Raw genomic sequence first — 13,958 nt, 5'->3', positions numbered from 1 at the left:
CCATCTGCTATATATACGGGGCAGGGGGAATCATTCAGAGCAGCAACATTTTAGGCATCATTCAGTCAGTTCACATTTGAAGAAGTTCCATGCTAATCAGCATATGGATCAAGCGATGCTGCAGTATGTCTCAAAGCAGACCTCATCAACAACCCCACCAAAAAGGGCTTTCATTCAGACACAGCGATGACACTGGCAGACTAAGACCAGATCTGTGCAACGGTTTATAGAAGAATCTCAGACAGCTCTGAGCCAGTTTGAAAAGGTCATAACCCTGATAACGTTTGCCATGCACTTACCTTAATCACCCTACCCCTGAATAAAGTACTATTCAGAGTCATGGCAGCCAGGACAGAGTCCCTGTTGGAGAATTCAACATAGGCAAACCTGGGGACCGAAAGATTAAAAAGGAAACTATTCTTAATAGGTGTACGTGTGGCGTTCGCCCAGCAACGCATTAATAATATATTAGGCTGCATAATATATAGCATTATCAGTCAATAAAGTGGCTGCACGCTTACCCTTTTGGATGGCCGGTAAATTTGTCACACAGAATGGTTACCCTGTTGACAGTACCACAGCCATTAAAGTGGAAGGCCAGTTCGGCTGCTGTGGTGCCATAGTCAACCTGTGTGGGAATGATTATTCAACAAGCTGAAAATAAAATCCATGGCTTGGTGCTGTGCATCAGAATGAGACTTACATTTCCAACGTAGACAGATCTATTGTCTACTTCTATTCTCTCCTCATGGGTCACACGATAGTACAACGCTGAGGGATTAATGCACAACGTAAGAGGGGGGAGAGAAAAAAAAAAAGAAAAAAGAAAAGGGGATTAAGAGAGATCAGTTGACAATTATAGTCATTCCACAGACAAAACCGCCAAGAATATAGAAACCCTTTAACCTGCAGCTGGTGGTAAAGGACATCAAAATGACCAGAACCTCAACCACCAGGGTGTTCCACAGAGATGCTTAAGATAAAACTTAACCCATAAAAAAGGGTCTGGCAGTTCACCTGCTAGAGGGCTGTCCAGAGTGATGTCCTCTGGTTTATACAGAACTTCTCTCAGCTTCTCATCCTCGTCCTCCAACTCCAGAACTCGTACCTTGATGGCCTCAAGCTCCTAAAGAGAGAAGTAGATAAAAATTAACTAGTGTGGAGCGGCGAGCGTCTCAACTTGCCGCGTTTTGCTTGAAGGTCTCTGGAATTCGATTAACAGATAAATAAGTTCAGATAACCCGCAAACGCGCATGGGCGCCCCGCGCATGCGCCACAGCAATCACCAATAACAGCTGCGTCCCATGCCGCGCATGTATACTGGACAGTGGTCCTATTAAATGGCCTTCTCGACCTAGAACACTTGTTCCAGTGCTTCTTCAGCCTACGATGGCAAAGGAAGGAAAATATGGGGATGGGAGAAGAACGTTCTGATAAATGCTGTAAATGTAAAATGTAAGAAAAATGCAATCTTCAGAAATCAACTTCTGTTTCCACAAGATTTTAAAATAACCAAAGGTATTCTTCAGGTAAATTTTGAGTTTTGTTATATGAAGAGTCACATTCAAAGGTACATGAAACATTACACTGGCATGGTCATATAAATTAGCTGGTGTCAATTATGATAGAAGTAACGCTTGTCAGTGCTTACTGGACAGTTTACTGAAAGTATCTTTGTGGAACACCTACCTGGTATCCAAGTCACAGGTTCCCACAGAAATACATCTAGACCAAAATTTATTTTAAAAGTGCATGTTCTATATGGAATTCTATACAGTTTCTCTACTGCAATCTAGATATGGGAACAAAAAAAAAAAAAGTTACGTAAAGAGGAGCAAATCTGAAATAACATTTAAGAGTTTATTGCAGGACAAACGTCTCAACTTGCCGCGTTTTGCTTGAAGGTCTCTGGAATTCGATTAACAGATAAATAAGTTCAGATAACCCGCAAACGCGCATGGGCGCCCCGCGCATGCGCCACAGCAGTCACCAATAACAGCTGCGTCTAATGCCGCGCATGTATACTGGACAGTGGTCCTATTAAATGGCCTTCTCGACCTAGAACACTAGAAACGCCAAGAACCACTCACAGGATCTGTCGCGCCTTGCGTGGCCAGAATCTCCGCGTCTAGATGTTCCGCCATTCCAACACCATTCCCCCAGTAACAACAAGAATTCACCACGCTTGGGGGACAGACCATAGCAGTGCAAAGCGGCAGGCGGCGGCCTGCGCCAGGCGCAGGATAAGTAGCATGCCTGGGGGTCGGCCCTAATTAGCGCCCACCTGTGCGCCGATGCCACTTCTCGCGAGATTTTGAGCGACCTGCTGTTCCTTCTGTGCGAACGTTAGACCACATTAATGACCAATTAGTTAAGGCGCCAGTGTGAAATTCATTATTGAAGGTGGCTAGGAGGCACAAAATATAAACAGTACGAAAGCAAATTGAACAATACCAACAAAATATTTTTGCAATTATTAATAAAGAAAAAAATATTCCAACGTCCCTGGGGAGGTGTTTCGGGCATGTCCTGCCAGCAGGAGTCCGCCTTGGGCTCCTGGTGGAGGTGGCTGGGGAGAGGGCTGTCTGGGATTCCCTGCTTGGGATGATGCCCCCGCGACCCGGACCCAGATAAGCGGAGGAAGACGACGACGATTCCAATGTATTTTGGGACGATTTGCCCGAAAACTAGTCTGTCGTGAAAACAGGTTAATTTAATGTGATGTTGTAGTTTGAACTTATGTTAGATAGTAAATACAAACACATTAAATACTACTATTTAAATTCATTATATGTAGCCATAGGACTTAAAACAGAGCACTTGGACTTTTCTGGAGTATGCGTTTTGTATTTGATTACCCAGTAATTTGATAATCCATTGCTATTTAGAAAAATACAAATCACAATAGTGATATTTTGCATTTCCTGATTTTAATGTATCTACAATAATGATTTCTATATATATGACTATAACCAGTCTGTCACACGCAAAGTCACTCATTCACTCACCTTCCATAACTGCTTAGTCCTCCACGTCCTTGGAACATTTCTAAACCATTTTTTTCATGCTGAAAGGTCCTGAGGAATATTTCTACAATAAGTCTAGATGGTCTGCAAAAATCTTTGGGTTAGGGTCCTCAGCTGTGTCTCTATCTTCTCTCCTTACTTACTCACTGGCCTTCAATGGTAGATTCAGCTACATATGATCTTCGAAACTTGCTGGACCAACTCTGCTTAGTGTCTTCCAGATTAATGTGTGTCCATGATCTGTGCCATCTTGGCTATCAGATGAAAATGGAGGACAACACACAGCAAGATTGACCTCAAATCCATCAATTGCAAACTTATTGATACTTTATCATCACTTACAAATCTCCTGCTGCCCCTGCTTCTCTCTCACCAGAGGACTTCTTTGATGGCCGTTGCATGAGTCTTCCATCCAATCAAAAGACTGAATGCCAACCTGCCACCATAAAGTGAAGTGATTGTCACTTGTGATACACAGCAGCACACAGTGAAATGTGTCCTCTCCGTGTGCTGTGCTGCTGTGTATCACAAGTGACAATCACTTTACTTTATCACTTTATTATTGTTTGTTTTCTGATTATGGGGCTGCTTCCTTAACCGCTAGGCCACCTACTGCCCCTACCAGCCTGTGGTGACCAATTTCCTGGCTTCTCAGCATTGTGACAGTGCCTGTGAAATTTTTGTTTGAACTGGTTGTTCCACCAGTTCAGAAGAAACCATCTCTTGACTGCTACAGACCAGTATCTCCTCTGCCATTTCAGGAACAAGCTGATTCTGTCCAAAAAATGGTCATCTGAATCAAACATACCAGGTGGCATGGCAAGGATCCCAGTCTGCCCACCAAGATTTACTTCTTTTTCTTGGAGTTCTGCAATGCTCCATCCCTCCGCTTCTCCATATACACAAGATCACTCGGGATCCAACTTCCTATTGCCATGGACTAAATCAACAACTTATCCATGTTTTCTCCTGACGGTTGGTTTTTAAATGTAAGGTTTTTTTTAACCTTAATACGTTTTCTAATGGTATGCAACTTATCTTGTGGTCTCTGTTAATCAGAAGTTGTTGATTTAAGCCTAACTATACGGGCATGGAGATGAACGCACTGATGTACGTTGCTCTGGACAAGAGCGTCTGCTCAATGCTGTAAATGTAAATATTATCAAAGTAGGAGTGTTTTTGGAGTGTCAGGACCAGGACCCAGCTTTTCTCAGCAGAACATTGTCCAGAAATGCTACATATTTACAACCATTTTAACTTTACCAACCAAGCTCCTTCTTACCTAGTATCCTCATCAGGAAGCTTACCTAAATTACTCCTATGGGAATATACTGATCACCCTCCCTGCTTTTATTTAATAGTTGTCATTGTTTAAAAATGACATTCACTTGTTGTTGGAATGTTTTCATCACAAAACCTGCTGTTCTAAAGAAAATCAGAGTCTTCAGAGTAGCTCAGATTCTGACACGTGTCAGTTTTTCTGCTTCAACATATCAAGACATATTCACCTTTAACATTATTGAAGGTGGCTTGGAGGCACAAAATATAAACAGTACGAAAACGAAGTTGTAACCAGTGCTTAATTTTGTGGCTTATCTGAATTAATGTAGTGTGATACAATTTTAAACAACAGCAAAGAATGTTCACTGATTTTTTTTATTACACAGATACGTTGCTCAACACAGACAATAACTTGATTTAGAATGGTTACAGCTTCACATATCCAACATAGCGCACAGTTAGCAAAGAGAAACAGTGAGAGGAGGGGGGAGGTGGGCATGCAAGAAATAAATAAAAATTCTGAATGATCCTGGCATGGTTCACGGTATCTAGATAATGACAACACAAAAAAGAAAATTCTTCAACATGCCAACCTTTCCTACAAACATTTCTCTTTTTTCTTTGTCATTGTATTGCACAGTACAGTATATATGATTTTCTACACATACTTCAAGATAATGACTTGAGCATCTATAGTTCAATTCTCACTCTAACGTGGCTTGAATGAGACAAGTGCTGCGTTTTTAACAGTACAGTCTGATGAACAATGAGATCATGTTGGTGGTTAGGAGACCAGAAGTAAGTCCACATGTGTGCATTCATACACAAGTCAGTAAACATGACACTTTTGTTTTTTAATTAATTGCAGAATTGCAGACCTTCAAAATTTCAGAGAGCCCCTACATTGCCCAGTTCTTGCTTTTGATAAACGTGTCCCTTTGAGTGAGAGAAAAAAAAGAAAGACCCCGTACCGACCTGATAAAAATCACAGAAAGCCCCAATGTTCTACATGTGCACAGCAGTGGTGCTGAAGATACCTCTCCCAACACTCTCCATCTCAAGGACTGCGGGAACTACACTAAATGCCCCATCCGATCAGTCAAAGATGTAAACTTCCAGTATTTCAGAAAGGTAGCAGTATGGCAATTGGAGAACAATGCGCCTGTTCATGGTTTAGTTTTGATCTTAAGATTCATCTATTAATTCCAGCAGACATGCAAATCACACGCTTCAGATGTGAGCTGAACAGAGATATTTCTTTAAAGCGCTCAAGGTTCATGTAAGTTGTAGAGCAAAATCATTAAACACACACACACTCTTTCAGGTTTCAAGCAAAGCTTGGTCGAGTTCATTTCAGCTCTGCTGTAGTATTTTCCAGAGCCTTGGATTTGTGAGAACAAGCATTGAACCCCTGGCCTTCTTTATCTGTTTTTTTTATCACTTTGGTTAATGGCTTCAAGGTCTCTGATTATATTCACTCAACACAGCAGCAGCTCTGACTTGCACACACCTCTGTGTGCGGCAGCCTTTTGCTCTACTCTCAATCTGACAATCTGTCGAAGTCATGACTGAGTTGACGAAGCTTTAGTAAAATCAGACCTGCTGTCTGCCATCATGTTGAAGCTCTGCTGCTGCTGCCAAGATCCTTGTCAGAATTCATTTGCATTACTCTTGGTCTTTCAAAAAAGATCTCAAAAACAAAACACACAATGGAGGTGTGAGTGAGCTCAAACAGAAATGCCTGATTCCTGGTTGGCAAGCTGTCACGGGTGAACATAAGCACAGATACACTCAGAGTGAATATACTGTGCCTGTGTCCGTGTCACGTTCTGCATTTCACACTAGTTTGCATGTCTGCTGGCAGCAACGTTCTTAGATCTGCTGGCACCTTTCATCATACATGACACGTAGCATATGGGGGAGGACAGGTAGAAGACAACAATGGGCAAACACAATGGTATACTGAATCCTGACCAATACTTGCTATGGCCTTCTACACCCAATCACGGAGAGCTTGGTCGATGATCAGGATGTGACAGAATCTGACAGAATACATATATTACTTTTTTATAATTAAATAAGAAAATAGGTCATGTAAATATCTATGTGTTAAATAATTTAAAAAGCAAACTTGCTGATGATGCTAATGACTTAGCGCTAACAGCCAGGTAACGGCGTCAAACAAAAATAACAGGATGATCTTTCAAGTTTGGTCCATTTCAGAGGTTTATGTGGCTAAATGTACTTGAATTCATCAGCAAATAATTACTGTCTGGGCTTTTTTGTTTTTGGAAATTTTAATAAAATGTATATATCACACAATTCTGTGGCCTTGCAGATGAAACCAAACTCAGAGGTTGTGTGAGAAATGGACAGAGCGGGGATGAATCTTCACTTAGCTCCTCCACGCTGAGTGAAATTTATCAAGGTCATTAACCTGACTACTGCAAGACAAATGCCAGGACCACCTGTCACCATGGAAACATGCGACAGGGTGAAACAATGATCCTCCAATCAAGTCAACTAATCTTCACTCCCAAGTCCCCAAACTAAAACAGATAACACAGCGTGACCATCACCCAAAACAAAAATGGCCGAGCAATTATATCGCCATGAAGAAAAGAAAAAAAAATCCAGACATACTTTTAAGGTTTCTGTTATTTGGCAAACACATTTTTGGACCGCTTCTTGTTTAAATACTATGTACATTCACATTAAGTTACTGTTGTCATTTTAAATATATTTCTAAGTATACTTTGTATTATAAGTCAGCCTAAGGGCTATATGTGAGGTTCCGCTCAGTAGCTGAATGCTCTCTTGATATTGCACCTCGGTTCTTCTTACTGATTAGCAAAACGCGAGCCATATAAAATATTCTACAGGGGGGATTTCCATTTTTCATCCATATAGATACAACTAATTAAACAAAACATACAGTGTGGGCTGGAATCCCTGCCCCTGCTGAAAACATTGCTACACCACCCAATAAAAAAAAAATATTTCTGAGACATACTGCCAGGATAGCATAGGGACACAAAGAGAAAGAAAATAAATACAGGAAGAAGTTATCTACAAGCAGGTTCTCCGAAGATCTGATCAGTGCTACAGTAGTAGAGACATCCACAGGGAAAACAAGGGGAGGAACAATGAGGACGAGGCCGGGAGAGGTAGAGACAGAGAGAGAAGAGAACCAAGTCGACACTGTTGTTGGAGCCTCTTGCATTTCTCACCACCTGACATGCTTTGGAGGAAGCAAGGGTGGAGGCAGAACTCCACTGGAACAGCCCAGAGAGGAAGAAAAGGACTGGAGGCTCTTAGTGTACACTGCTCAGATAAGGACAGGTCCTGTACATGTTCATCTTCCTGTCACTTCACTGCCCTCCATTTCATACAAAGCAACAAAATGCCCCTTCAGGACACATCTCAGTTTGTGCGTGTGTGTGTGTGTGTGTGTGTGTGTGTGAGAGAGAGAGAGAGAGAGTGAGTGCATGCACTGTCATCAAATTCCGGATTTCCATCCTCCACCAGTCTCTTGGTGGGCCGCTCGAGTGCATTTTAGTTTTGAAGGATTTTTGGAGGGCGTTGGTGGCCCCACCTCATGGAGTTGTTCCTCTCTCACAGGATGGCTGAGGGGGTGGAGGAGGCTTTTCTCCATTTTGGTTTCAAGGTGAGCGCTTCTCCATGTCTCTCAGTTTGCTTTGGCAGTGTCATATAAAGGTTTGGATTCCATTTGTTTCTTAGTAAAATGTATTTGGGTTTCGCATCAGTGAACGAGAGGTGAGTCTGGTGTAGATTTTCTTGGCTCGCTAGCAAGGTAGTCAACAGTTACTATTTAATAATTATTTTTCATGTTATTATTTATTATTACTTAGTGGATTTTTGGACTTAGGGTTATTAAAGCCAAAAAAAGTACAACTTGAAGTAATCTGTCAGCAACATTGCCCTGTTGCAGGAATTGTACCACCCCAACCCTGAAGAAGATGGACAAATGATGGGGGTCCCAGTTTGCTCCATCATTATTTTGTTTGCTCTCATAGCATGTTTGTGTGGGAGTGCTTTTCTCTCTTTAATAAATAGTTGCTTTTTTTAACACTAGTTGGTTCCTCTGAGGGAAGAGAAGAGGAGCAGGTGAAGAAAGTAGTGCGCCTTCATGGCAAGTGCAGTCTGATGTGCACAGGAGACAGTGAGGAGACTCCTCTTTCTGGGAGAATTTGGGGTAAAAGGTTCTGTTTAGCCCCACTGGAGTCTGGTCACCTTGCATCTGGCTGCCTGTGGTAGTTGAGCAAGGGTGGAGGTCCTCAGCGTGAGGATGAGTCCAACAGGGCAGGTGTAGCTGGGGTGGTGGAGCGAGAGGCACTGCTGGAGCTGGAGCTGGAGCTGGCATCTTTGGGGCTGCCGCTTCCACCAACCCCAGAGCCGACCAGAGAGAGAGCACCAGATGGAGCATTCTCCGAGTGCATGGGTGGGGCGCTGGAGGAGGATGAAGAGGAGGTGGTGGAGGAAGGTGTCCCCACAGGAACATTGCTGCCCCCTCCTGGCAGCCCCTGGAGGCCTTGCCCACAGACATGATGGTGCTTCTCCCAGTCTTTGTGCTGACAGAAGGAACCACAGTACCGAGCCGTATTGCAGCCGCTGCATGTCTCACTGGCCTTACGGCCGCAGTTCCAACAGCTCTGAGAGCGAGAAAGAGAGAGAAAGACAGCCGGCAAACTTCACTAAATCATGTAGCACAATTTCCCAACGCTTCATTTAATTTTACACCTTTATTTAGGCCTTTCTTGGTGTATTTAATGTTCTACAGATCCTCTTTCTTTTTGGAAAAAAGAAGAAGCAGTTTGAATTCCCACTATGTACGAAATACTGGGTCTGCACTTGCTATTTACATTTCATTCTGTGCATTTCTGAGTATTTTGAAGGGGTGTGGCACAACACTACAATTCAAAGGCTTGGTCATTCAGAAATGTTTTAATTATTGATAAAAAGCAATTATTTGTTACATTATTACATTTGTGTATGGTAGCTTGAAATTTCCAACAATGATTGGGAAATCTAAATATCTAATTATTTGTTACTGTATTTTCAGTAGGAAACAAATGTCCACACAAATTGTTTACTAGGCAAAAAAAACCATCTGAAGTGTATTGGAAGTGCCCATAGAAGTAAGCTTGAGTATGTGTGTCTGTGAGGGTGAGTTTGCTGTTCTGTACATGTTTGTGTGTGTGTGTGTGTGTGTGTGTGTGTGCTCACCTCACTGGAGTCCTCCTGTTGGTTAATGACAGTCAGGGCATCTTCTGATGCTTGCCGCTTGGCCTCTGCCAGTGCTCTTTCCATCTTTGAGCGCTCGGCTGAAATCATATCATGGGCCTTGCGTTCAGCGTCTGACACGGCCTTCTGCAGCTCCGACATGGCCTGTCGCTTCACCTCGTTCACTGCTTCTTCTGAGAGAACCAGAGGAAGGGTTCAGTCATGGTAAACCTTTCCCTCGTTTTTTATTGAGGCCATCTAAGCTGCCTGCTTGTTTTATTTCTACAGTCAGATGCGTATCATCCATGATTTAAAATATTCTGTCTGGGAAAAAACTGCAAGAGAAGCCTTTTATTAATTCATCCAGCCTTTTAACAAATCATCTCCCCTGCTGCACACTGACAATGCCAGCTGTCTCTGAACAACACAGACAAACCTGGCCATTAACCCACTGCTCTTTGACTTTGATGCATTTCTGCCATTGCTTGTTTTCTTTTGGCAGAACTGAAGAATGAGGTTAAATAAAGCAAATGGCTTCCACTAAAGGTGCATCTGGGGGAGGGTCTCTGTCTGTTTTGCTCTATATACGCCGCAGTATGTGAAAGAATGTTGTGTGTGTTTTTTTAGGACAGGCAGGTGCGCGTACAAGCGAAAATAGCCTCTTTAGACAGGCCGCTCATTAAGAGGATATCAGTGTTCAACACAGTGATAATTGCACTCCCATTTCATCTCACTGTTTATCATGTCTTACGCCAGATGCAGCAGGTAAGTGTTATGAACCAGATCTCCCCACCCCTTTCACGTGTGTTTTTCAAATGCCTATTTTTACAAAAAAAAACAATAAAATGAAATCTGGCAATATTAGGATTATTAAACTTGATGTGGTATTGTGGTAAATTTGACTGGATATTGTACCATTAATAATGTCATGAATGCCACTTTTTTTGCTATAACATATCATAAAACAGTGTAACCTCTCCATTCTTCTATTTTATACATTGCACTAAATTCTAGGGTGCTGGAAAGTTAGTTCATAAACTCTACACCTCCCCCACTGCCTTCTGTTGTCTTCTTTTACCTTCAGCCTTCAATTATTTTATTTATTTTTTTGCAAATGTAATTAATTTTTATCAAGGAGCAGATGCTGGAGCAATTAGCACTTAATGGAAAACACTGGGGCAGCAGTATTAGCGTTTTCATTCTGCAGGGACCTGGCAGGTTTCATGTTTTTTTTCCTCCTCCTCCTTTTTTCCTCCTCCTCCTCACACTTCAGATCTTATTTTTCAAAGACCCTGCTGTCATGTCAGACCCAACCAGGAGTGAGAATATCTGTCAACTGCTTGATCCCTGAACACCCACATATAGATTACGCATCTTTATTCAGTGTAGCCACTGCATTAACAACAGATAGAACCTTACAGAATAATAAAGAGGAGCTGTCTGTAGTGCTGATTCCTGATAGATACTCTGTTTACATTCACACACTCAAATCTTGTGTAAAATGCTATTATTTGTCATAACTATTTTTAGCTTTATTTATTATCTCTTATGTGCACAGAGGTCAGTGTTGTGTGGGTGCTGTACTCACCCTGCTTATTTTGGAGATGCTTTAGTGCTGGGGAGAGCGGGATGCTGGTTGAACCTGCATGAGAGACAGCTGCAGTTAAAATGGCTTTTAAACTGACAGTGAAAATGCAGCCTGACTTCAGAGAAGCATCCCATCCCCTTCTTCACTGTGTGTAGGACCCAGTAGAAGAACAGCACTGGGTTAAGAAATGAGCTGTTATGAGCTGTGATCGGTTAAAGGCTGGACCTCTGTCATTTTACACTGATGAGGCCAGCATTCATAAAACCTAAAAACCCCAAACAATGACCATCTTCTTTCCACAAATCATTACCATATGTGCCATTTTGCTGCTGCACTCCACATGTTTACTGCATTTTCACCACAGTCCCTTTCTGCCAGGGTTCCTCTCTTTTTTTCTCCATTTGTTTTAACTGCAGTCGTCTTTCACAGTAGTGACAGATGGAAAGCACTTACCACTAATGATGGGCGGTAGCCCCAGCCAATCCCTGACCTTACATAACTACGGTGATGGAACCCTGTTAGTGTGCCATATCTCTACAGGGTCCGCATGTCTGCCTGTCTCCACTACAATCACAGGATTTCTGCATTAGTCTAATGAAGAACATCCAGCTGAGCTGAGTTGTTCCCAAATCCAAATTCTCCTGTAGCTTGTACTGAGTCATATGTCTTCATGCCTCTGTGACAGGCAAAAAGAGGGCAAATAACCAGAACTAGAAAAAGATATGGAGCCAAAACAAACAAAAAAACTTTTAATTCTGTGGAATCTAAAGAATGATATGAGGTTAGGTTGAGGGAGAAACCTGTTTTCAGAGGTACCACATCTCTTACCCGCCTTTCTCCAGATCTCTTCAGGCATATACCCCGAAGGTGGCCGGTGCAAGAAGTCTCTGTGAATCTCTGAGCAAAAAAAGGTAGAATAAAGATAGCCCTGTAAGCAACATCCCTTCTTCTTCCTTCATTATCTGTGCATCACCTCCATTTAGATATGAATTTGTACAGGTGAAATGCTAATAGTACAGGCTGATATGTGATTGAGCTGCTGGATGGGTGAAGATGACAAGGAAGAGGAAGGTTTTGGGACAAGCTGCAACCTTTTTTCATGTCCTCAACATCGCTGTAGCGGCGGATCCAGTGGTTCATCTCTTCACGGTCGGCCTCCTGGCAGCGGCGCAGAACAGTCAGTGAGCGGCGGGTCTTCTCAACCATGTCCATGATGCAGTTCAGCAGCTGAACACAGAAAAGGTTAATGGTTCATGCCTGTTATCATGATAATAATGCAAATAGAAACAAGAACATCATTTATGGTTACTGTATGTATGAGATGCACTGTCTGTGTATGGTGCAGCAGAACAGATGAGCTCATCACACCCCTACTGTTTCCCACACAAAACCAAACGTGCTCCCTAAACACACGTGCACACACGCACACAAACATCACTCACATTATCAAGATGCTTCCACTCCTCTGCCCACTCACGATCCGTCAACCGGTGGTCGATCACCTCCTCCTGACGTGCACCTTGTATTGCTGACACACACACACACACACACCGAGTAAGAAAAAGAGATTTTTTTTTCTAAGATGGATGAAATTTATTAATTTATCCCTTACCAGTTGTCTGCCGGTGTCTGTCTCTGGCTTCCCGGTGGTAAGCATCTCTGTAATGATGTGCCAGTGCCATGTCCTCCAGTCGGTAGTGCTGGGCAGAAGGTGCCGGTGGGGCCGGGTGGGGCAGGCCATTGGGCAGGGGGTGTGCTGGCAGCGGGCCACCTGTACTGGGGCTGAAGCGCTGGCTGGGGCTCACAGTACACGGCCGCTTGGCCAGGTGTTCTGGGTGCAGCCCGTCTCTCTCGCTGCTGCTCTCCTTGGTCCTAGAAGATAGAAGTCGGGAAGGTACTAATGACTCCAGCTCCTCTACAGACAATTTAAATTCATGTGTACAACACTAAATGTTGGGTGCTTTCTGAGTCAGAACAAGACTAAAATGCATTAGCTGCTGCACAAGCCCTATATAAGAAAATACAATGCTGACATACAAAACCACAGCTTCATGCACCTTACATTCCCTGCCAACAACATGTGAAACACAGAGAAGATGCAGTAGGGCAAAGTTGTCAAGATAATATCCCACACTACACTCACTTAATAGAGGTTTTATAGCGAGGGAGTATTGAATGCTAATTGCTTGACACAAATTGACAATATCTTCATATTTTTCTAATGGCTCTTTCAGCTCTGTTTTCAAGGAGGTTACAGTATTTCACAATATTGCCACTTTGCCGGCCATACAGACAGACATCTTTCTCATCTGATCAGTCTCAGCTAGAATTTGTTTGATAATTCAACTCCTGCTGCTTGCTTTTAAGACAGGGAATTCCAATGTGAATATGTTCTGATTTTATGATTCTGTGGTCGGCAGCTGACGTTTGTGTTACATTAATATTTCCTGGGACCGAAATCCCATCATATAGTTGTAGATAGGTTCTGTTATTATTGAGAAGAGAGGATAAGTGTGCACAGCTGTGGACCATATGCAAAGAAAATGCACACACAAACATGAACACATTTGTATGATCTGTCTGTCCCACACACGCACAAACAAGAACCCAACCATTTAATCCCCTCAGTTTTCCTCTAAACCCTCCCCAAAATCTGAGCAGAACATGAAACCTATGAGGCCTATGCCCATCCAGCAGAAGTGCAGTGACGATGGTATTTTTATTCCTAAATCTTCCACCATCTGGCCTGCTTCCGGTGGAGTGTTGCTATTCAGGTTAAATCACTTACTTTCAAATTCAACATCAAACAAATTTTCTGT

At 42.7% G+C, this 13,958-nt stretch overlaps 2 protein-coding genes across 3 annotated transcripts in view; both read right to left on the bottom strand.

The window, feature by feature from the left end:
- Positions 1-517: 517 nt before the first annotated feature.
- pabpn1l (PABPN1 like, cytoplasmic) lies at positions 518-2,200 on the bottom strand. The gene is made up of 4 exons (XM_028957083.1): positions 2,091-2,200; positions 1,018-1,126; positions 704-771; positions 518-628 (listed from the first exon to the last, which is right to left on the bottom strand). The coding sequence occupies exons 1-4, from the start codon at positions 2,142-2,144 to the stop codon at positions 518-520; spliced, it is 342 nt and encodes a 113-aa protein (XP_028812916.1). The 5' UTR covers positions 2,145-2,200.
- A 2,464-nt stretch (positions 2,201-4,664) lies between these two features.
- The window catches only part of cbfa2t3 (CBFA2/RUNX1 partner transcriptional co-repressor 3), a 29,476-nt gene continuing 20,182 nt past the window's right edge, over positions 4,665-13,958 (bottom strand). Inside the window, exons 6-12 of one of the 2 annotated variants that reach the window (XM_028955807.1) lie at positions 12,752-13,011; positions 12,582-12,667; positions 12,231-12,366; positions 11,968-12,036; positions 11,140-11,193; positions 9,555-9,745; positions 4,665-8,980 (exon numbers count right to left, since the gene is read on the bottom strand). In XM_028955807.1, the coding sequence (XP_028811640.1) occupies positions 8,606-8,980; positions 9,555-9,745; positions 11,140-11,193; positions 11,968-12,036; positions 12,231-12,366; positions 12,582-12,667; positions 12,752-13,011 (1,171 nt within the window). In that variant the 3' untranslated portion in view covers positions 4,665-8,605. The remainder of the gene's footprint in view (positions 8,981-9,554; positions 9,746-11,139; positions 11,194-11,967; positions 12,037-12,230; positions 12,367-12,581; positions 12,668-12,751; positions 13,012-13,958) is intronic. The other variant, XM_028955808.1, reaches the window with a different exon arrangement.

Source organism: Denticeps clupeoides, chromosome 16, assembly GCF_900700375.1.
Source record: "Denticeps clupeoides chromosome 16, fDenClu1.1, whole genome shotgun sequence".
Lineage (NCBI taxonomy): Eukaryota > Metazoa > Chordata > Actinopteri > Clupeiformes > Denticipitidae > Denticeps > Denticeps clupeoides.
The sequence above is the reverse complement of the archived record's forward strand: the minus strand, read 5'-3'. Positions and strand labels throughout refer to the sequence as shown.

Coding starts and splice junctions, on each gene's coding strand:
- pabpn1l (XM_028957083.1), bottom strand. CDS start 2,144: ATGGCGGAACATCTAGACGCGGAGATTCTGGCCACGCAAGGCGCGACA. Junction 1,127..2,090: donor CGCAAGGCGCGACAGATCCT/GTGAGTGGTTCT, acceptor TTCTCTCTTTAG/GAGCTTGAGGCCATCAAGGT. Junction 772..1,017: donor TCTGGACAGCCCTCTAGCAG/GTGAACTGCCAG, acceptor TTAATCCCTCAG/CGTTGTACTATCGTGTGACC.